The sequence below is a fragment of the Pezoporus wallicus genome, unplaced genomic scaffold (genome assembly GCF_028554395.1).
Source record: "Pezoporus wallicus isolate ANWC-B61680 ecotype Strahan unplaced genomic scaffold, APGP_CSIRO_Pwel_v1 contig_4901, whole genome shotgun sequence".
NCBI classification, from domain to species: Eukaryota; Metazoa; Chordata; class Aves; order Psittaciformes; family Psittacidae; genus Pezoporus; species Pezoporus wallicus.
The window spans coordinates 426,050-449,969 of record NW_026640354.1 but is presented as its reverse complement, the minus strand read 5'-3'; the positions used below and the strand labels follow the sequence as shown (position 1 = coordinate 449,969).

Genomic DNA, 23,920 nt, shown 5'->3' with positions numbered 1-23,920 from the left:
AAAATGAGCAAGTACATAATTTCAGCAAATAACAATATATATATATTTTTTTTAATAAAATAAAGCAACATGCAAATAAAAAATCTGAACTTGAGACAAAGACCATGCCATCCAATTGAGAACTAGCCCTATTATAAAAAGCTAGCTGCAGGGGCTTACTCTGTACAACATTTTGCAGCCTTAAATAAAAGCTTTGCGCATGTGTGCAAGACGCACAATACATGCTGGAATGATATTAATGTTGTTTCAACATGAACATGGGAAAGGTGCATCACTCATGCATGTCAAAACTACAAGTGAATTATGTGAGATAGTCCCAAAGAGTGCCAAAAGAGCATGTACACCTCACTACATCATGTCCTGGGAATACACCACTCTCAGTACAGAAATAGTGTCATTTTAGGAAAGTTTTAGAGGTTCAGAAATATATCGTTTTTTTCATCTCTGTAAAAATAACAGTTAATATAGGTCTTTGTTACTATGAGACTAATGCTTCTATATTGAAGAAAAAGCCCTTAAAAAGCCTAACAGGACAGTATGGGAGTTTGGGGGGAATTTATAAATACCCAGGTTTTACGACACATTGTCTTAAGTCCTTTTAGGAACAGACAGTTTTGGGGCCATATCTGCATCCTGCCCTAATGAATGAATTTGGTGTCCCACTGTGTACCTCAAAGGAGTACACAAAGGAGCACCATGTGCAAAGGAGCACCAAAAAACAGTAGGATGAGGGGGCAGTCCCCTTCTACCCTCTGCACCAAGGGCCGCAACTAAGCCTTCTGAAACCTTGATTCATTTTGGTCCTTAGCACAGAAAGCTCCTGGCCCCAGATGCCCCTTTCCTTCAGGGACGGGCACACCGTGGACCCTAGGCTATCTGGGAGGGGAGGATGAGTTCAGTCTCTCCTGTCAAAGCTGGGCCTGTCAGGCCCCAGATGGCATAATTAAACATAGACAGGGCCAGGCAGAGACACCAAAGACAGCTTGGACTGGGTGATTTAACACTATGGCTCGAGAGAGTAAAAGATCTAGACTCTCATCCCTGCAATGGTTATTTAATACAGTAATAGCTGACAGAGGAACCAAACACGCCGCTTCCCAGTGAGCGCCCAAACCCCTGTTCAGCTGTGCGCTGCCGTGCGTACTTCCAGGCTCTTAGTCTTTAATCATTGATGATTAAAACGTAGCAACTTTAGCAGGAGAGAATGAGAGTCCCTGAAACAGCTTATAACTTGTCAGCTAAGAAAGGTTTCTGGAATGTAGGTTTGAGTCCCCCAAGAAGCAGTGGCAGTTGAGCCAGGGGAGTGAGCGATGCTGAAAGCAGGAACTGGCACTCCAAGCAGGAAAAAAGTGCCAAAGTTCTGTTCAGAGCTTTGAAGGAAACTCTGTTTATTGCTTCAAGAGGAAGCAGTGACACAGGTAACTCCAGGGGACAGGGTAGGGCTGTCAGCCCTGAAAACCCCTCACTGCAGCCCCAGGGGAGGGTAATCAGCCCAGGGACACGCTGGGTGGCACCATCCCGAGAGCACAGGCAGATCCCCACTTACATGACCCTTCTTGGGCACCCCATGCCCTGCAGGCTCTTGGGATCTGGATCATGTTAGCATGGCAAGGTGCCTTCTGCCTTTTCTTGGCTTGACCATGGCTCCTATCTTTACCTTTACAAGGGTGTCAGCTAATTCACCAAGTACTCTTGTTTCAATGGATTTATGATAACAGTTTGTGAAAGGCAAACTAACAAACAGACACTCAGGTTGCTAGGAAGCATTGGAGCAAAAAGAGGGCCTCATGCTAATAATAAACTGGAGACAAATTTGCTTTTATTGGTCATCAACAAGCCCCAGCATAGGAAGATTCCGAAGCGCAGCCAGCCTAGATCAGAGAGGGGCCTGGCGACATCCTGAACTCCCATCAGCCTCGGGATTTGCAAACTCCAGTTAGCCTCTCTGAAACTCTTCAGGATAATACAGAGGGAAAGAGCTGAAACAGCAGGCCTGTATAACTTACGTTTTCTCCAAATGGTTAATTTTCCACTTCAACAACTAGAAGAGAACTCATGTTGAAATGTTCTCTTTCAATGTAGGGTGAACAACTATCACTATATTAAACTGTGGGATACAGACCATTGTCAGAAAACAAATCAGAATAATCCTGTAGAGGAGCACTTGGGCTACTTAAACACACATACCTTGAAAAAGGTACAAGAGGCTCAAAGTGAGAGGTCCTAGCTGAGAAGAGGGAACCATACTGGCAAGCTGTTTCTACTGATGGACACTATTGTAGGTGCCTCTCTTGTCTCAAAACACAATATTTTTTGGCATAAATCATAAGCTAGGAGACAAACACAAGGAAGAGATTTCAAATTGGAAGTAAACTTGTACATAAATCCCAGAACAAAGTTGTTAGCTGTTCTGGTAGAGGGAACATGGTGTTTGGCACAGGAAAGCCATCTCTCAAGTCCTTTTTGTCTTGTTTTGTTGATGCTCTGATGAGGGAGAGTATTCAAGCATGAGAAGACCACATATTGCAACAGCTTGTAACACAATGAAACTCATTTGCGTAAGTCCAAAAGACTGCAATTAGTCAGAGAAGCTCTTTAAAGTCAAGATACAGAATTTAGTAAATACATATATTTACTTCTATTGTTTTTTCATTACTTAAATTGTCCTACAGAAGACTTCAAGCTAATTCTCTATACTGTTCAGATTGTGGATTCTTGAAAATAAACCTACTTTTCTGTGAATAAAGTGTCCCCAACTAGTTGATTCTCTAAACAGTAGGAGCCAGGACAACAGATTAATGAAGAGGACGAACTACCTCCTAGTAATACTCTCAAGGCAAGAAACACAGAAGGGTACATATGTTGGGAGATATTTTTTCACACTCATATTCTCCAGGAGCGAAGCCTGTTTAGAGACTCCCTGTTCATCAGTCTCACAGAACCACAGAACAGCTCAGGTTGGAAGAGACTTCAGAAGATCATCTGGTCCAACCTTTCATGGGAAAGGGAGCCTAGATGAGATCATCTAGCACCATGTCCAATTGCATCTTGAAAACTTCAAATGATGGGGACTCTACCACACCCATGGGGAAGGTTGTTGCAGTGATTGTTCTCACTGTAAAAAAAATATTTCTTTTTTTAAGAGAAACCTCTCCCAGTGCAACCTATAGCCATTGCCCCTTGTCTTCTCGATGATGCCCCTTGTGGAGAGAGAACCTTTATCCTTTGTAGCTGCCCTTTAAGTACCAATAAGATCCCCCCCAAACCTTCTCTTTTCCAGGAAGAAAAGACCTAATTCCTTCAGTCTTTCCTCATGAGATAGGTTCTGCAGCCTTTTGATCATCTTCATGTCCTTCCTTTGGACCTTCTCCAGCTTGTCTGCATCTCTGTTGAATTGTGGGGACTAGAAGTGGACACTGTACTCAGTTAACTCCTTCAGTTCTCCTTGCTAATAGAAGAACTGCAAAGTCGAACTGTACCTGAGACTTGTTTTATACTTACTGGAGGTGCCAAAATCTAAAGGCTGATGACCTCAGATCTTGAGTATGTCCATGGAGGGGCTGAAGTGCTGTGGAGCACTGCAGTTCCACACATCTTTGCCCACTCTTCTTTTCCTCCTTTATGCTACTTACTGATTAGTACACTTTTTTAAGATGCTGGGGTCTATGTTTCTAACTGGGGAATATGAGACAATGCCCCCCTTCCCTCAGGAAAGCATGCTAGCTGCCCAGCTGGAACGCTGATGTGAGTCCACCCTTTGCAGGACTACCCTGAAACACTTTCTGGAAGAATAAAAGAGAAGGGTTTTCTTTTCCTCGCTAGCTTGAGCAGAACAGGGGACTGAGTTCCAAATCTTGCTTTACTACGTGCCTAGTAAAATATTTAAATTATATAGAAAGGATGTAAAGAGGTCCCTGCATAAAATTGAAACCATTTAGGAAACAATAGCATGACTCTGCTGCTTGTAAAAGGAGACTGGCAGCCTAGCAACCAAATTCTTGGTCAATGGGAAGACTGTTACACAAGCCTGGCATTTGGACGTGCTTCCTCCTCGTGCCCTGCCCTGCCAATTTACTACAGCCTTCTCTCCCCATTCCCACAGTCTTTGGCCTCTTCCATGAGACTGCTAGCAAAATTCAGCAGCCACTAAACAGGGGATTTTTGCCACAGGCAATTTGTCACCTGGGAAATGGGACTGAGCTGATCAAACTCGTTTCATATAAGGCATCTAGTAAATCGAAAAAGAATTCAGTTGTATTCAAGATGGGATGAATGAAGTCAAAGTAATCACTGTCACCTGAGGGTAAAACCCACCTCAAGATCCTTTGCCTTCAGCTATTCTGTATTTTGTTTGTAAGTTGCCTTCCCACAAATTCAGTGTGCCTCTCTCAAAATTGGCTACCAGTAATTATTTCCTTCATAGCTTCATGTCTGGAGCCACCTACAATATATCTAACTACTTCAGAGCAATATAAATATTTCAATAACATGATGACATTCCCCTCAATTGATAGAAAAAGTTTTGAAAATTTGGGAGCAGGAAAGGTATTTACAAGGAATACACGTAATATTTGGAAGATCTGGTATTCCCAGCTTTTGACTATTTATTTTTCAGTTATCATGACACTTTGTTATGCCTGCACATAATGGATATTTAATGTTTATGAAGTCATATTTTTCTTGCCAGTGATTAATGGCAAGAAATAACTATCAAACCACAGAGAAGAACCTTCACTTCTACTTGTGTTGTTGTTACTTGCATTGCACACAGTTCAGGTTATTTATAGTGCAACAGCTGCTCTGTACTGCATCAGAAACTAGATAATGTCACAGGCTCTCCATGTAATGTTGTGGTCTTACCAGTGGCTGATTTCCTAAATTCCAGTAGACTTCACAAACATTTCACCTAGAGCTAAGAAACATCACACTCAAGGAATCCTTCTGAGGGGGATCAGGAGGATGTTCTCACACTGCACGATCCAGAACAAGCTCTTGCTGTGTCACTGCAGGGCAGAAATAGACTTATTTCTGAAAATTCCCATTAGACACCCCAGAAAGTGAATATTGTGCATTCATTTACTTCACTTAAATGAAAAAGCCTCTTCAGGCAACTGTACTCAAAAACCTGTATCTGCAAAACTTTCCTAACACTAATCCACTAATCCCTATTTAAACTCGGTGACTTCACTTCCTTTCTTACTTTAGGAAGGAATTCAAATTATTAAAAGGAAAGTACACCTTCTTCATTTTGTGTCTTGATACTATGAATACGAATAGAGAAAACAATAAAATGACCCCTGCCTATTGGAATGACACTTTTGTTAAAGGCCTGATTCCTCAAACTATCCCTATATTTGAGGATTGGTTAGTAATTTATCTTCCAGCTCAGATGTACTCAGTGTACAAAGCATGCTTTGAAGCTGGGAAGTTAGATGCTCCACTTCATAGAGCATTTACAAAGCTCCTTTTTGCTAAAACCTCAATAAATATTTTTCTCTCCTACACCAGATATCTGAAGTAGCCTTGTTTATATCACTCAGTTATTCTAGCTATGCAAAATGCTGGTTTATGACATGTATACGTAGCTTTTCTTTCAAGGAAGACAAACAGCAAAACTTTTTCTTTCCTTTCAGCTTAGTTTCCTAATTCTTGAAACTGTGGAGTTTACTTACATGAATTTCTTTTAGCATTTCTGGACTAAGGCATATGTACATGATTTAATTTGGAGGTAAGGAGCTGCCTTCAGTGATGAAAAGTGACCATCAGTGGGTTTGGTTTTGTTTTGTTTTATACAAAAGTTTAGTGAAATATATCCAGAAATGTAAGTGTTCACTTATGACCATGGGGAAATGAAGCAGAATTGTTCTATCTTCTCCACACTGGGTAGAACTTTCTGGCCTTCTATGAAGATTTTGGAGCTATACAGTATATTTATTTCACTTTGTTGTGCATTATCTTACATTGATAACGGAGAAAGTCCTTCTAAAATCAATACTGGAGGAGACACACATGATAGACCAGGTCATCCACTACACAAACCCTCTGAAGTAGCTCCAAAAGAGCTACATCAGAGGTTAGTTTGGACTTTTCTGTTTAAAAAAGTCCACCCTAAAGATTACAGAGCTGAGGAGAAGCAGCACCGAGCAATGTATTACTTCTTACAGCAAGCTTCAAAATAGATCAAATGAACACTAGAAGACATCTGTCTGTTATTTCCTGCCCACACAGCTTTGTTCTGCTTTATTGCCAGAGAGCTCCATGGATGATGTCACTTTTTTTCTGAAGAAAACAGGCCACCAGAGTCTTTCACTGACATAATTAATTATCTGTAGTCTGGGCCATAGCCAGAAAATTCCCATGGCAAGGCCCCCAAGAAGTATTAACTCCACACTGCTTGATGTTTTCAGAATTATTAGGGTCTGGGGTATGCTGTCTTGTCTTTTCACGCTGAAAGAGTGCTTTGCTTGATACTATTGAACCATGGGGCAGTTACTACAACATATAGAATTACAGTGCCATGATCCAGTCAGCACAGAGAGACCAGTATGAGGGGTCCCTGTCAGTTATACACGTGAATCTGCATGTTGGAATATGTTCCACATGTTTTAGCAATGCATCACAATGGCTAAACCCACTGGTTTGGGTTTGCCATATCCAGTCGTATGGCAAACATCTCAGCCAACATTACAGTATAATAACAGACTGCACCTGAGCTGAAGCCTGGCAGCAGAGACCACAGATTGATCCAACTAGCCAGCAGGGAGAGGAAGGAACATCTGCTAAAACACCTTCTTGGACACCTGAGCAAGGTGAATCATTAACAATAGCACAGGAATGACTGTGTTTGCAGTTCAGGGCTGCAATCATACAATCTATGTTAACCAGTCTGGACTGAAACTCAAGAGATCCATGTTCTGTTCATGGACCTTATTCTCATGCTTCGTGCATAAAATTAACCACACCATACTCCAGTTTCCATTCCATAATGGAAATAATACTTTCCAGGAATGCTGTGAGATATAATTCATAGGCATATATAAGATCTAGGTACTAATGTGATGAATATTACAAAAAATATAGCACTCTGATATCAATGCAGTTGCTCTCCTATTCATTTCCCTCTATTCATTACATTCTTTTATTTCCTCCACATTTATGTACTTCTGTGCTATCATCCAATTTGTTGAAATCCATCGGAAACTAAAAAGTATCTTTGCTACACATGTAACTCAAGTTGCTCTTTCAAAGTGCTTCATTGCCTGTATAAGGAACTGAAGCATCTGAAATTAGAGGCTCTGACCTGAACTTCAGGGAGGCACTTGAAGCTGCTGGTGTAAGCACTATCTCTCCAAGAGGAATAAACCAGCCAAGGTATTTTTTTTCTGTTGTGATCTAGGTCCCTTCTGACAGGAATGAGCATGTGTGGAGCAGGATGGAACAAGAGACAAGATGGTGCCAGTGGGGCCATAGCTGTCAGGATGATGAAGTTCAGAGGAAATCTTTCTGCCTCCTCTGTGGAGACATGAGCATAACTCAGAGTGGGGTACCAACAGGCCTAAGTGTGTATACATGTGTAATAAACTGTATATACAACTTTCCCTTGTCCAAATATTTTGTTGACTTCAACAAGCTGTTTTTCAGTGCTTTGTGGTACATGGATGTGCATTCAAGTTTCTGATGACTGCTGAATGGGCAAGAACAGTAGGACTGTGCTACAGCAAGCACTCCCCAGCGTAGCAAATTATTTGAATAGTTGTCAGAGGAAACGAGGGAAGTGGCTCAGACCCTTAGAGTGAAATGCAACAAAAGGTGCAGAGTGAGAGCTCCTGGCAGTGCCCATGATGCCTTCATAGCCTCCAATGTCTTCGAAATCCTCTGATCCTCCCCTGTGTCTGTCCTTCACCTTTCCATCCTGAACCCCACTTGAACATTCTCTCCTCTCTCCATCCTCCCATTGCATTCCCAGAATGACTCTGAAGCCCATCAAAATGCCATTTTGCCTGAAATGCTGTGACTGCCTGAATCAATACTGGGGAAACGGGTTTTCATTATGAAGCTGACCGCATCAATACGTCTGTTTCTGACTTGTTTATACTTGAAAGTGACAAATGCCTGGAAGTTACCATGCAACTGTACTTGGGTTAGTCAGTTCCACTCATTTTGCTGCCATGGAAGAATTTATGCTGATTTTTTGCAAAGAAAAACAATCCTTTCCAGGATAAGAAAGACTTGCAAAATACAAACCATTCCTGTCTTAGGAAAGGATTTCCCTTTATTCTCAGCAGTGTATCATTTTGGGTGCCGCATGTGCACAGCCCTAAGAAATAAGTCACTGAGCTCATTTTATTTTGGACATCATGCAAAATTGTACACTGAACTCTACAGCAACTTCATAAACATGTGCAAGACACAGGATGTTCAGTAGGGCCAGCACTTTTCTCTGTGAAAGTGCTACATTTCTCTCATTTTAGTCAACCAATAGGTGGAGCCTTTAACCCTAGAAACAAGACATTCTCAGATAGCCATGCTCTCACAGTTATTATATAAATACTTATATTTGCTTTTATTGAAGCTCATTTTGGATGGAAAATAATCTGTTTTGCTCTCAAGAGCTTATTTGATCCTCAGCTGGAGGACAGAAGACACAAACTTAATAAATGAAACTGAGGCGGCAAAGTTAATAAAACCAGAGTCAGCTACAACTGCAGTATTAAATTAACAACTGGTGACTCAGAGTACTGGGCAGCGTTATGACACATAAGACATATGCTCATTGCAAGCTTTCCCAAGAATCCCAGATATTTTAAAGCCAGAGAGTCCATGCATCTAGCATTTAGCATTACAAAAGGGTTTGCCATGTCCTCTCCCACAGAGTAAGTTTTCTCTCAAGAAAATGAGAAAAGACAAGCTTGCTCATTACTGTTGCTCTGAGTACACACTTTCTGTTAAGTAAATAATGATTTTTTAAAGAGAGTCGAATTACATCAGTTGACTAAATTATTTTAAAAGATTGCAAAGGAGAATCAGTTAAAGACACTGATCCCAGTGGGAATAAGACCAAAACTTGAAAGTTGGTAGGAGTTAATCCTTACTGTTCTGTTTTGGACAGAAGACCAAGAATCTGGGGGAAAAAAAACCAAGTTGCTCATACTCTTCCTTCCTCTCTAGACAAGATGTTCAGTGGATCTGAGAAATCAGCCAATTGTTCCTCTCTTGTTGACCCTCCAAGCCTAAATAGTATGATAGATACAGTTCTGTTAGGTACAGCTCACGCATTAACAGAGAAGGATTTTAAAATGTCTTTGTGAAAGAGGTTTTCAGCCTACAGCTGTCCAGTGTCAGTGATATCTTACTGAGGATAATTACTTTGAAAAACATAATTCTAAAGCAATTTTATTACCGAAGACATGGTTATCATTGCTATCATTGATAGTACCTCTGCCCTTAATTTCAGAGGGATCGGGAAATTGCCTAAATAGCACAATTTAACTACATTTCAAAATACTACTTTATCTTTTTTTTTTTCTCTCTTTCATAAAACAGCAGGGCTCTGTTTTAAAAGTCATGATTCTGGGGCTAGCTAGACAAGCCCTGCTTACCTCCCATAGTATCTCCTGCACTTTGCATAGCAATGATTGCAAATTACAGAAAAAAAAACCACCACACTATTCTGGACAAAATTCAGCTCCTGATATAAATTATTCAGTGAAAATAAAAGAGGGCATTTGTGGTCTGAAGTCTATCCTATCTTCATTTTTTTGTCCTGCAAATGCTTGCTTCACCAGAAAAAAGCAAAAACAAGGGTTCAGTCAGAGGGGAGAGAAGGTTTTAATTCATTGTACTGATATGCCAGACATTCTTAGGGACTTTTTAGGCTCTCATTTTGCTACAGTGTGGACACCATCCTTCTCTTCATTGTCTTGCCTTTTCTATATCCCTTTTACATGTCTCTATCTTGGCTCCCTTTATCCCTGTTGTATTCCCCTTTTCCTTACACTCTTTTCTTCTATTGCCCAACCTCTTTCTTCTCATTCCATTCTCCTTAAGTCACCTCTCCCTCCTCACATTAACCCTATCTTCTCTTTTTCCTGTAGCACTGTACATGCCAAGATTTTTCTCTCAGAGAATTTGAATTTCATCTGTATGATATGAGCAGAAAATTCTAAACCACTTTAATTAACAAGACTTTGCAGTTATAAACATTTATCAAGGCTACTCTACATGCGCTGTTCTCTGGCTTTACTAATGCTTTCCACTCTGTCTCTTCTTCAGCTTCCCAAACTGAGATTTTGCTAATGACCGCTGAAAAATCTTTCTCTTCACTCTGTTATGTACTCTTTCCTCAGGTGCCAAGGCATCTAGTCCCAACTTTCTCTTCTTACCTTAATATTATTATATTATAATTATACATTAATATACCTAAAAGAAACACGTTCTCTTTCCACCCACTTATCTAACCCATATTCCTCGCTTGAGCTTTCAGGCAGCTCAATATTTAATAATATTCATGCAAGAATGTTAAGAAATGCACTGAAGGAAAAAATACAGGTTTTTGTACCGTGTTTTTAACCACGAAATGCCTAGGTGGCTATCACAATGTTGTTTCAACATCTCAGGAAGTCAAGTTTGAAACAAAAGCAGTTTAAGGCATTACATGAAAGTTTAGATGTTGCAGCAAGAGGAGGAAGAGAGAGAGAAAAACACATCACAGCCTCAGCGACACAGTCAAACTCTCTGACTTATAGAAATCTGACAAGTGATGGGAAGGCCAAGTAAAGCCATGTCAGCAGAGAAAGGAAAACTTTAAACCCAACATACAAGGCACCAGTGAGCTCTCTCCTACTGCACTATGTGCAGATCCAGCCACAGACTTTAAGAAACCCAGGGTGTAACTGGTAGTGATCAAAGGGTGACAAAGACATGGAAAGCCTACTTTGCTAGAAGAAATTAAAAGGATGTGGCATGGCTAGCACAGCACCACAAAGGCTCAGAGGGTGCAAGACTGCTTTCTACAAATATATCAGGTATTAAACAGTAGGGAGAGAAGCAGGCTTTTTGAAGCATAACTGGTGTATAGTACAATGTCATAAAGGTTTCACTCAATTACAATTGCACTAGAAATTAAAAGAGAAATTTTGCTAAATGTTAAATTTTTCAGTTCTGGAACTGTTTTCCAATAAGAGTTGCAAGGTAAACAAGCCACCTAATCTTAAAACACAGCTTGATAAATTAATGACAAAGATTAAATGAAATGGTTGCCTAAAGAATTTAGGGACTTCATTTACAGCAGATCTTCTACAATTTTATGTCCAGGATTCTCAGGAATATGGTTCAGTCAATGCAGCTGCAGTATGAGAATAATGAAAGCCTGAGTTTGGAAGTAACAAAAGAATAAGGAAAAAGGTCACAAACAGAGAAATAAAGAAGGAGGGAGGAAAGCTAAAGAAAGAGGGAAAGTTAGATAGTAAGAAAAATAATAGAATGACTATAGAATAAAATGTATTAATAAAATATGTAGCTATATAAAAAGGAAAAAAAGAGGAAAGCAGAAAAATGGAAACAGTAAAGAATTTTCCTTTCCTTTATGTTTATAGAACTTAGCCTTCTGATAGAAAGACAGATGGTAAAATACTAAAATACCTTTAGAAATGTTAGAATGCAATTGGTAGTATATCACCTATACCCATGTGGATACCTTGTAACTGAGTTTGCTGAGAGAGTATTTCTTTTGTGGCAGAATGTACAGCCACTGTTATCTAAGTGTTTCATAAGGACTTTACCAGAGAGAACAAAACACACAGACCTCACTCACCTCTGCTAACCCTTCCCTGATACACCCAGGTCAAGTGAAAGTCTTACAGGCCACCTGAAGGTGAGCTCCTCCTGGCTCTGGCTGAGAGAGCTCTTTCCCCCATGACTGTCCTGTTTCAGTCGCCAGCAACCAGCCCCCTTTACCTGCCCTACAACAACCCTTCCTGCAACAGATGAAATCACCAGTGAAACCTGCAGTTTGGTAGTCAGTGGCACAAATGCAATTAAACTGCTAGCCCCAGGCTGGCAGTCCTGGAAGGATCTTTTCACAAGCAACCTCATCAGAGAGACCAAATCAAACTGGACATCATAAGAAGTGTTAGCTTCAAGCTAAGACCAAGATATAAGGGGAGCACATCTTGCCATTGGCCATGGGGTGCCTGGTGCCAGGCAAGGGGACACATCCTTCCTGGGGAGCTATAGTTCTGACCCTTTGTGTGAGCACTCATTATTTTTCTTGAAAACCCCAATGATTTGTAGTGGGATGCTGACTTCATAAATCTATTTTCATTATTGTGGTGATTTTTGTTCCATACATGCAATAGAAGAGTGAATGGTAAACATGTAAGAATACTGCTCTTCATTTTCTTTTCAGCCCCTCATCAGGAAATGCTGAAAATCAGTGTTGATATTGCTGGAGATTAATGGCTACTGCTCAGAAAGTGCACAGGGAATATATTCTTGCTAGGACAAAGCCATAGGCCACTGGGCAAAAATCTGTGAACAACAGGTAGGTTCATATCATCATCACTGTAAAGATTCACACTGCCTGTATTGCTCTGTAATTAGTAATACTCATGCTGAATTAACTAAAATCACTGTAAAAAACAGGCAAATTAATGCCATGCCTTCATGGTCCAATTTATTCTACTGGTGTCTGAGGTTTTCTTTTCAAATCAGTTTTGCAGTATTTAAAAATTAGATTCCCCCCCCCAGGTATAGGAAGAAATCCTTAATGGATTTTTAGTCCCTATAAATTCAATTTGTGTTTCAAGACCATGTAATCACTTTTTTTTTATATGAGCAGTGAGATCTCACAAGCAAAAAGACACTCTACTGAGCTATAAGGTCTTTAAAATCAATCCTTGTCATCAGTTCATTTGTTTCCCGCTCTCTTTCAGAGAGGTTGTGCTTAAGAGCTCTCCTGCCATATATACTGGGATACGTTTTCATCACCACAGCTTCTGTATACTTTTTCTCCCTTTTTGTTTTCTTACGAAATAAGGCCTAGACTACGGTGACCTCAGCCATTTAAGAAAACCTTTCCTTCTCTATATTCAGTAAGTGCACGGGGCTCTTCCAGGAAATCTGATGACAGGCAGGGCCGAGTCCAACTTGGCCTTAAAAGCTAAAGCACAGGCAAGCTACCTGAGGTCATTATAATTAAAAAAATCCCCAAAATAAAGAAAAGTAAAAAAAAGAAGATATAAACATAGCTGCCAAGGCATGTCTCTATGGTTAACTGGCACATTCACGTTCAAAAAGCCCAAAGGAGGGACTCAGAATTGGTATCAACAGCAATGTGGCTTGAGTCTATCTTTGCTATGTCGTCAGTGAACTAAGCGCATGAAGCATATGTATACATTACTAGTTTACCCTGCTAATGCTGTGGTTGTCATGACCAAATTACTTCCTGTGGCTGAGCTTACGGGTTGGGGTTTACAAGGCAGTGTCATCCTGCCCTGCATTTGGTAATGCAGGCATAAGATCTCCCCTGCTCATTGCTGCTGAGTAAACAGTCATGGTATTTTACCTTTTTTTCAATTTCAAAAAATATTGGATCTCCCTACAGGTACAGCCTGCTGCTATTCTCAAAACAAAGTCTTCTTACATATGCCTATATAATATTTGCCTTGCCAGTATTGAAATGGCTTCAAGATAAACCCACAGACAGATTTGTCAGTCCAACAAAACGCCAGCCAGGCACCAGAAACGTCCAAACTGATCTGAAAATGAAAAGCCATGAAATGACTCAGTGCATTAGGTCACTGTGACAGCCAGGAGGTAATATCAGAGTATTTGCTTTGGCTGGAGTCTTCCTTGGCTCATCTTTGTTTGTAGTGTCAAAGCCAGGCTCTCATCTCAAGCCAAAGTGCCATAGCTTGCTTGCTTCAGTAACGGTTCAACATAGGTAACAGGCAAATAACTAAAATGGGTTCTTTTGAAGTGAAATGAAAAACTTATAGAGATTAAAAAGAATAGTGATTCTCTTCCCTGCCTGGTAATAAGGAGCAGAACAGACACACTCTACGGCTACCAGCATGGTTGTCTTTATAATCCTCCTGTGATTCTGGGAAGCTTTAGACATGCCTAAAATTCTCTGTGGGTCTGTCTGTATGAATATCCTTAAGAGTATTGTCCCAGAAAATGTGAGTATCATCTTGCTGAGGAGTTTCATCCCACATTACAGTGCAGATGGCAGCTATCCTCATCATTCCCATAGGGATAATGAGAACATGGGCAGATTTTATACATTGTGTAACTCCCCTCCAAAGACTATGGTAAATAGTCACATTTCAGTGTATTGAACAGGAGAATTACTCAGAGATAAGAATAAAGAGCACATTTATTGCCACCCAGGAAACATTAGGGATTTTCTTCACCTCCCCTTTCCAGACCACAAAGGTGACTTCAGGGTAAATCTTTCTAAACTACATGAGCATGATAAATTTCTAATGAGTTTTGGCTCTATTCACCACTGAAGCTGCAAGCTAACTCCATCTTTTAGGAAATTACATATACAAGGGTTTATATGAAGTCAAATGAAGCACTATAAAAATGGATACTGTTTTGTAATGATAAAATTTTTCTCTTTTCAAAATTGCATTCAATAATTCTTCCTTTTTCTTGCAGTTTTTCACTGCAAAACAACTGTCCTTTGCCTTTGTGAAAAAAAAAATATTTAGCTTGAATGCATATTTAATGAAACTTGAAAGTACTTTCTGACAAACTGAAGGTGAATTATGCACAGGAAGAGTGATATGTAATGATTCTTAATGAGATGAAATCTCAGAGTTGTGATAATGGTGCAACTCAGTTGACTCATATACCAAAGAAATGAACAAAACAGTTGCTTCTTGTAATCAGATAAGACAGTAACAAGTACAAGAAACAAAACTAATTTGTCTTTGCAAGGAAGGGAATGTGCAGAGCGCTGGAGGCCAGATGCTGGAGGCAGAGCTTTGACTGAACCCTGTATATGCAGAAAGTCCAGGGACCATCTTAAGACCTTTTTCAGAATTGGTGACTTGCAGTTCTGTCTCCTGAATATTTGCATTAATGATTGCAATTATACTCACTATACTTGCTTGTCTTTCCCCCACCCCGAAATGATTCCCCTGTGCTTGTTTTCTGCCTCTCTTTAAGTGTTCAGCACATCCAGATTCCCCTTTCTTCATCAGTTCTGGTGGGCATTTATTTTGCTCTGGTAGCTGCAGATAGAGATGTTAAATAAAGCAGTACTTAAAACTATAACTCTTCTATTAAACAGCTTATGGTCCTTTGCCTTAAATTTGCATGCCCCTATCAGCTGAGCCCTGTGCTTTTTGGACAACCTAAAAATAAATAGGTACCAAGAAAATATAGTTTAAAATACGTTTACTTTACCTGCAATTCTCCTTCCATTATACTGAGGAGTTTTATCAAGTCCTCTTTAGAAAGCTCTATGGACTTCTTGTTCTTTCGTTCAGTAGGTCCAGGTGATTTTGAGTGCCGTTTGACAGTTGCTGAAACCATGACCTCATCTTCCTTCCGATGAGGTTTGTTCTTTTTCTTGGCATCCTCCTGAAGTTTTTCATTCTCTGCATGGCTGATGACAGGCTTGGAACTGGAGAAGTGCCCATTAGATGAGCTTTCTCCACCTTGGTTTCGGGATCTCATCCCTACCTAGAAAGAAACAAACATAGAGATGCATTTACTTACAAAAAGCTGCAGTGGAAATACTGCCTTTTGGAAGAACAGCAATCTTCTAAAAACTGAAAAATTCTGTCATGCTCAAAAGACAGAGGCAGAAAGTTCAACCATTTCAACAACTCTGTGTGTGGCAGCCAGGGAATCCAGGACATTAATTATAAATTTAAGAGAGTTGCAAAGTAAAGGTAACAAAGTAAGCATGCCAAGATGCTGATATGAGCTTAAATGTTAAAAGTGATGCAGGAAAATTATAAAGATCATTTTCTAGGGTTTTCTTTCTTTCAGTCAACATTTTGCTCATTCACAATTCTTCACTAAACAAAGCAGGTTGTTAAGCAGATCTTATTTTAACATGAGGTTTGTTTGAGAGACAGGAATTTAATTAAATTTTAGAAAAGCGTACCCCTTGAGTATAAATTCTCTACAAGAATGGAGTGACAATGCATGACAAAAAAGGTCACTTGGTAGTTTCTCTGAGTAAAGCAATGGTTTTATTCCAAGTAACCAAGAAAAATTAGGAATACAGAGTAAAACAAGTGTTAAACTCCATCTTAATCTAAATACTGCATAAGATTATTAGACAGTAAGTGTCATAAAGGAAAGTTTAAAAGAAGTTTGAAAAATGAGCATAGAGAGAATGAAACTGCCGAGAGGAACATTACAGTCCTTCTAGGAGATTCTCAAAAATGTCAGGTCATGGTTACTGAATGCTCACATCCCTTAAGCATCTACACCACACTCTTAGACTATGTCTATCATAGGAAATTAAACAGTGACAGCAAATGTTCCCAATCTCTGCCACTTGACGTACAGTATTGCTAAATTTATAGCACACTCTGTTGCACACTTCTGGTCCAGGGAAACTACCACTCTCCCAAATAATTCCTGGGCACAATTCAGGAAGTAACTCAGACCAGGTACAGATGCAGTCACCCTGTTCTGGAAGAGAGTTTAGCAGTAGGAGCATGGTTGGATTGTGCTGTTTGACCTCAGGGGACAGAATGAGGGTCCTGGCTCTGTTTAGTTTACAAGTAACATAGCCTTGGTGTCACACAAAACTGTGAAAATCATCCCTCCTGTGTGCCATCCTCATCAAAAAACAGTCTTCTCTGATTCCTTCTGCTGAATGCCATACAGCAATATCAAATTAAACCACTTGCCTTTATCTTCAAATCTTTTCATAGTTCTTCTCTTTTTTACCCATCAGCCCTTCTCAAGTTGTTATCCACAGAACACATTCCACTAAAATTAGCTTAATTTGCCTGTCTTTTGTCTTCTCCTGTGAATATCTCTCTCCTTTATTTCCCCTTGACCATGCAAATTGGCCAGAGAGGTTGCTAGCCCTTAAAATCCAGTTTACCCTGTAAGGTCTCATCCTGTGTCACTGACTAGCAATGGCATGGAAGACAGGATGGGTTCATCAGTGTGTATTTCATTACTTACCATCATCAAACAGATGTGCATAGGATACTCAGACACGTTTATACATGGCCATATATTGCTACCCTGTCATGTTGCTATCCTTTTTTGTCACCTTTCTTTGAAGATGAAGTAGGTCTTTATAATTATTTTTAGTGTTTAACTGTAGACTGTTATTTGTAATCTAACATGATCTAACAATCATAATTTCTAAATTATGACAAAAGATATTTGTTATAAACAATACAAAGGCAATAGTGAATTTAGGCTTGATTCAGGGCCAAGCTGAGATGTAAAAGGTAAATTGGTCTCCTACAAATCAGATATTCTTCATCCTACTTGAAATTCTTGTATAACATCCTACTTGAAATTCTTGTATAACAGACAAAGGAAATCATCAGGAATTTACTCTTGCCTTACTTCAATTTACTTTTGTATACGACCATATATTTTAGTACCTTAACTTTTTACTTAAATCCATTTTACCCAAGATAGTCTAATACTAGAAAGCAGGATCTGCAGAGAGCAGTATCTTGCTTTACATCAACTACAATTTGAACAAACAGACTGAAGAAAGCTGAAGGGTCTGTGTGCATGAAACTTGCTCAGTTTTTCTATCAGAAGTTTTAATGAATAATAATCTTCTGCTCCCAAATCTTTCCTCTTACTTAAATTCATCTCTGGATTTAGTTTGCAGTTTGTTCATTAGTCAAACAGATGCTTCTCAACATCACTAACATCACACACTTTTCTGATAAGGATCTCGGATCAGCAATTCACTAGTGACAGGGTAAAACCTAAAATACATTGCCTAATCAGCTTGGATAATGTTACACTGGGCCTGCTACGGCTTGCTACTTATTTGACTCAGACCACTGTTATACACCTCTTGCTCACATTAGCCTTGCATTTTGGTAGTTTCACACTCAGCAGGAAAATTGTCTTTTTATTATTATTGGTCACTCATGTCTTAACTTCATTAATTCAGTGGAATTCATCCAGCAGTATAAATGGGGAGAGAATTAGACCCTATGTTTTCAAGTGGGAGAGTTTCATGATGAGATTCCTTGCATTGTAGGTCTGCTCCTATCCAAACAATATGTGATACAGGTATACAATGGCCTTTAACTTCCTGAATGCTTATGCAGTATGTTTTTCATAAAGCAGTTTGGATTAAACACATGAATTATGCTTTCTAAAAACAGATTTCCATTATAAGAATGAACAATACCTGCGAACCTCAGGAAATCTTTTAGGTCTCAGGTTTGTAATGGAAAAATAAACATTGCACTATGTTTCCTTTCAGATAGGGCTTTTCAATTTGTTTAGCTTTAATGGGTTTTAAACTTTCCAACCATGCTTCCTTTCAGGATAGAGCACTCGGGATTCAATCTGTCTCTATTTTCTAAGTGTTTCCTTCTGAGTCTCTGTGGGTCACAGCCTCCAGCTACTCTCATCTCTAAACCAAATGTGTTTTTCATGGTTTATGGTGAATGGCTTCATGGCTCTAGAACATCCTACATGTTTTAAGAATAAATACTGCAAACTGTCTTTCTTACATATGTTTCCAGTTGAAAACAGATTATTACATGACAGTGTATTCTGCTTTGTAACATGCTCTATTAGTGATTTCTCTGTAGTAAGATGACACAACTGTTAAGACACGAAGGTGCACAATTAATTTTAAATTTAACTCATGACTACCTGACACATATCATACACCTCAAGCATTGTCTAATCAAACAGATGTACTTAGCTGGAAATGCTAGACTACATGAAAGGTGGTGTGTCACTCTGCTACACCGTAACTCAAGACAGCCATTTTGATCCATCTATCCATCTATCCCCATGGGAGCTGAGATAACAATTCGTGAAGCCATATAAAGGCTGAGTAGTTGACTGTAGGTTTATAAGCACGCTAACAGAGAAATATGGAATACATATTTAAAGTGTATCTTTACCTGATGTAAATCAATGTAGGTTTATAAAGGACAGATGCAAATTTATTTTTAAAAAATTCATTCATACAGCAGCAGAGCAGCCTAACCAAATCACCCAGAGTTTTGTATCAGCTAGCAAATTAGAATATTATTGTCACTAAAGGAAGTCAAACTTGGCCTTTTAAAACATTTCTTTAGAACTTGTAGGTTTATTTTGCATCAAGTCTTACATCACTGGAAGTGTGACAGACAACCTGTCACTCTCAGGGACATTGCCCCTGACAGCCTTTCTTTGAGTAAAAGCCTGCCAAAATCAGTGTAACACCAACACCTACTCTGTCTTCAGTTATGATGTTGATACTTTTCCAACGTGCTATCCAAATGCAAAGGTGGTGTGTGCTGAAGCCAGAGATGCAGGTGAACTCAAGTTTAAATGATGACAGAAAGGGACAAAGTTTTGCTATTCACACAGTGATTTCCAAGGATTTTAAGGGCCAAAATCAACGGCATGATCCAGCTGTTGTGAAGTGCTCTAGGAATACAAAACAGCTGTAAGGATGACTGAGTTTTAATTAGAGCAGCGTGAACTAGCCAGAACATACCAGTGATCTTGGCTGAAACACTGTGTGCTGGAAAGGACTGCTTAGCATTATCATTTTGGACATTCATCTGTATTTCTGATGGCATCATAATAAAGAAGAAAAGTTTCTGGCCAGTTGCATGACGTCATTTCAGTATGTAAATACCAAAATCCCCAAACCTTGCCTGTCTGTTGTTTCACCAGAGTTCCAAAATCTATTATGGGGGCACTGCCAGTCTAATATTGGTAACAAATGACCTCTGCTGTCTGCACTGATCAAGTCTATATCTCTTACAGCATTCCTGATCTGTGGAAGGGATTGTGTTCCCTGAAGAAATAGCTGGTATGGTTTATAATGGCTTTAGCATTTAATATTTAAATCTACTGTTGGTTTTTGTTGTTGGGTTTGGTTTTCCCCCACCCCTCACCATACTGCATATTAAACTGGAAACAGTCTCCTTGATTTCTCCATATAAAGAAGTCTTTATATGATCAGTCTCCTTGATTTCTACATTCATTGGCTACTTATTTCAATATGTGCTCACAGCATTGGTACTTGGCATGGGAACACTTTAGCCTCTCTTCTGTTTCACTCATTTGTTAAGCTTTAAGCTCAAAAGACAAATGCTATGATTATTTACTTAGGTCTGTATTGCTTTTCTGGGCATAGGTCCTTTGGTTTTCACAAGTTAGCAATCCATACAAGATTTCATGAAATAACCTTTATGTCAGTTTTACTGACATCAGGAGGAAATCTGTAAGGAATTTGCTGAGTAGGATGTCAAGAGAGGACAGGCTGCATACTGGTCCAAACCCTTCCCCTGTCAACAGCAATTTGTTCTCCCTATAGCTCTTGAAATGACAGGTTAGATTAGGCTCTGTTAATAGCTCTATTAGAATCAGATAGTGCAAAAGTGTTCTTTGAACTTAATGTGTAGCCCCTCCTGCTAAATGAACATACTGATTTTGGCTCTGTAATGCTTTCCTTTAAAAGAAAAGAACAATAATAATAATACTATAATATGCACAAACACACACAAAAGTTGATTTACAGCCATGATATGGTTGTTGCCTTTGGCTATAAATTTGTAGTCTGGAGTTCAGTTGCAGATCTAACTGATTAAGATATCACATGAAAGTGCTGGGTTTCTGACAGGCTAGCAATGTATTGTAGGGTCAGTGCAATTGGGTTATTAGTGAGCCAAAACTGGAATTATTTCTCAGCTGTGGCTTTGGGTAGTGTATCTTTCAGAGGCTACACTGCGCAGGGATTTGGAGTGGAGCAAAGGACTGTGCAGAAGTGCCTGGTACACGGAGGAACTTGCTGAGAGCTCAGGCACCGAGCAAGCCACATCTCTGCCCAGTGGTTAGCAATCAGCGTATATGACCAGGAGTGAAAAATATTTTAAATATACGCAAAATGGAGACCAAATAATATAAAACCTCCATCAGATCTTAAACACCTCATAAATGAGGAAGAGAGCTGCAAATTTTTTAAAGTCTTATCAGTCTGTATCTACAAGTAGAGAGTACCAAGAAAAAGCACCAAACAAAAGTACAGTGAAAGAAGACACCCTCTCATACGTCAGAAAGAGAGGAAAATAGGGACACCAAATTGACCTTGTTGGTTTAAAAGTCTTCAGCAAGGACCACCCTAGATGGGGATGGATGACTTTAGCCTCAAGGGATTCAGGTAGCCCTAACTAAGGCTACATAGCCTCAGTCCTGTGGCTTTCACAGGACAAACAGGTAGAGATGCAACTTTTCACACCTTAGAGACTGATTAAATTATTAGGTTTATTATTAAGTTATTCCTTATTATTACTTACTCCAGGCTGTTTTCCTGGACTCTGTGAATGTTGGTTATAATTGATTTGTCTGACCTGAAGAAATAAAAAGGAATCGTAGTACCGAGAGGTTATCGTAGGACCAGGTAGGAACTGATGGCGTCATTGTGCAGAGGCAAGTGCTGTTCAATGCTGCCCAGCTGGACTTGGATGCTGCATGAAGCAGACATGTGTCATACTCCAGACTATGTGATAGCTGAAAAACGCCACGTTAAGGGAACGCAGACCTCATTCTTGATTTTGCTTTTGCAGATGACTCCAGTGTTTGTTTCAGTCATGCTAGTCAGAGGAGAGTGTGAAACCAAATGACTAATACAATGAAGAATGGAACAAATATCTACCCTTACCAATTCTGGAGTTTCCTGAATTTCTAAACATTCACCCCTAAAGCATTAATGCATTGTTCTCTCTAACCCTCCCCCAGTCTCTTGCCCAATTATGCATCAAGACTTATGTGCAATAGCAAACAAGAAAAGGTCTTTGTTCCTTCTGACAGTATTATACATTACCCATGTTCTTTTGTGGGAGCATATGTTAGCTGCTTGTCCTTGTTGCTGGAGAACTGGCACAGAAATATGGATACTTTATGGATCAGGACAATTCTCTACTCGGTGAACAGTTTGAATAAATGAGCTATAAGGCTGTAATTCTTATGCAGACTAGGAGAGGACTTGTGGCTAGTCAAGCTACATAACACCACTACTGCCTTCATCTTTTCACTCGGTATGCTTGTTGCCCTGGAAAATCATTTGCCATAACAGGTGTTAGGAGGAGCAATGCCCAAGCACACATGCTGTGCCTCATGCACTGAAGAAGAAATGTTCATATCATCCTGTTGATGCTGCCTTCATAGCAGGATTTGCACCACTTTCATTGTGAGTGCTACTGTGTGAGCTCTCTCCCACCCTGTAAGCCCTTTCCCAGATGCAGCACACTGCACTGGTCCCTGGGCTGCTTCCGCTGCATGCACTCAAGTGAGGAGGAGAGGCCATAGCATTGCTTAGAGGAGTGCATGCAGGAAAGAGAAACTGTCCCATGGCAGCTGGATGTCACAGTACCTCCCTTGTTTTGTCATACCCTAACATGGAGCCTCATCAGTGAAAGAAACTTGAGTCTTTTTAATTACTGAGAAAGAAGGACAATTTGTCCTTGTTATGGGCACCTGGCAAAAAATGCAGTGACTGTTTAAGATGCAAGACACGGATTATTTTCTTCTATCAAGTCACTGCTATCTCATTATTCCCTCATCGATTTTGGTGAATAGAACTTTTCATGCTGCTTGCAAGTAGTGTAGAAAAGTAGCAAAGTTATAGCAGACACAGTTGTTCAGGTACAGCATGAAAATCAGCACAGCCTTTTTGCTTTATCAAAGATTTATTTTATGGCTTCTAAAATTGATTTTTGTAACAGTGGAGCATAGTAACACATGGATCATGTGCACCAAGGATTATATCAACAATAGTTCTTTTCCTTGAAAAAGAAAATAAGAGGAATAAGCATAAATGTATTTTCAAGAAGAAAAGGATTTCTAAAAATTCCATATCCAGGTGCCATTCTGAATAAGTATAATCTGTGTGAAAGTAGAAAAGGATTTCACAAAACTAAGAAAGGAAACCCAGTCATCACTAACACAGATTTATACTGCTTTAACACCACTTTCTTAATTCCAAGATAAACTCTTCTCTGACTAAATTATAGCATAGATTTACAAAGAGCAGAGTTTATGCTGGTGTAAGTCCATTAATTTTGTCATTTTCAGGAAAACTTGTGGTTTCAGTTGGAATACTTTTATTTGAGTAATGCATGCTGACCAACTAAGGAGTAACATAGACTTGTTTCACAAAGATTCATGTTTCCCAGGCTTCATCTGGAAAAACATCTTGGATGCATGAGGCATGAGGAATGATAAGCTATTAGATCATCATTCAGTCAAAAAAAATAAACTTTTATATATCACTCTACCCATGTTTTGATTACTGTGCTTCCCAGCTGCTAGAAAGTACAAACAGGAGTCATGGAGAAGAGACAGCTCAAGTAGCTGACACCACTAGACAAACATGCCGCTAGGTCTGATGAGGATGTATTATCCGGAGTGGCCATGTGGCTGAAAGGGACTGCCCAGGAGGAAGGTAGGTGGCAAGAGTGCTAACTGCCTGTGAGGCAGCCTTTCTAGCACACTTCAGCTGAGCTGGGACGCATGGGAGTAAGCTGATTCCTACTCATCACTCTTCTCGGCATGTTTCCAGCCCACTGGAGTGTCCTGTGCCCAGAAGTACTCCCAGTTTGAAGGAAAAGCACCGATCCTTGGAGGAAAGAAATGCCACTGCTTCCTGGCCGTGCGTACCTTGCACCCAGCTGGTGGACGCTGACAGATCCACTCCTTGCTGGACGAACACTGTGCCCTGTCATGA

General features: G+C 39.8%; 1 protein-coding gene across 4 annotated transcripts in view; it reads right to left on the bottom strand.

Annotated features, from left to right (window-relative positions):
• Nucleotides 1-23,920, bottom strand: part of FILIP1 (filamin A interacting protein 1) — a 131,965-nt gene that overhangs the window by 45,134 nt on the left and 62,911 nt on the right. For all 4 annotated transcript variants that reach the window (XM_057418841.1, XM_057418845.1, XM_057418843.1 and 1 more), the window contains one exon: nt 15,418-15,696. In XM_057418841.1, coding sequence (XP_057274824.1) covers nt 15,418-15,696 — 279 coding nt within the window. The remainder of the gene's footprint in view (nt 1-15,417; nt 15,697-23,920) is intronic.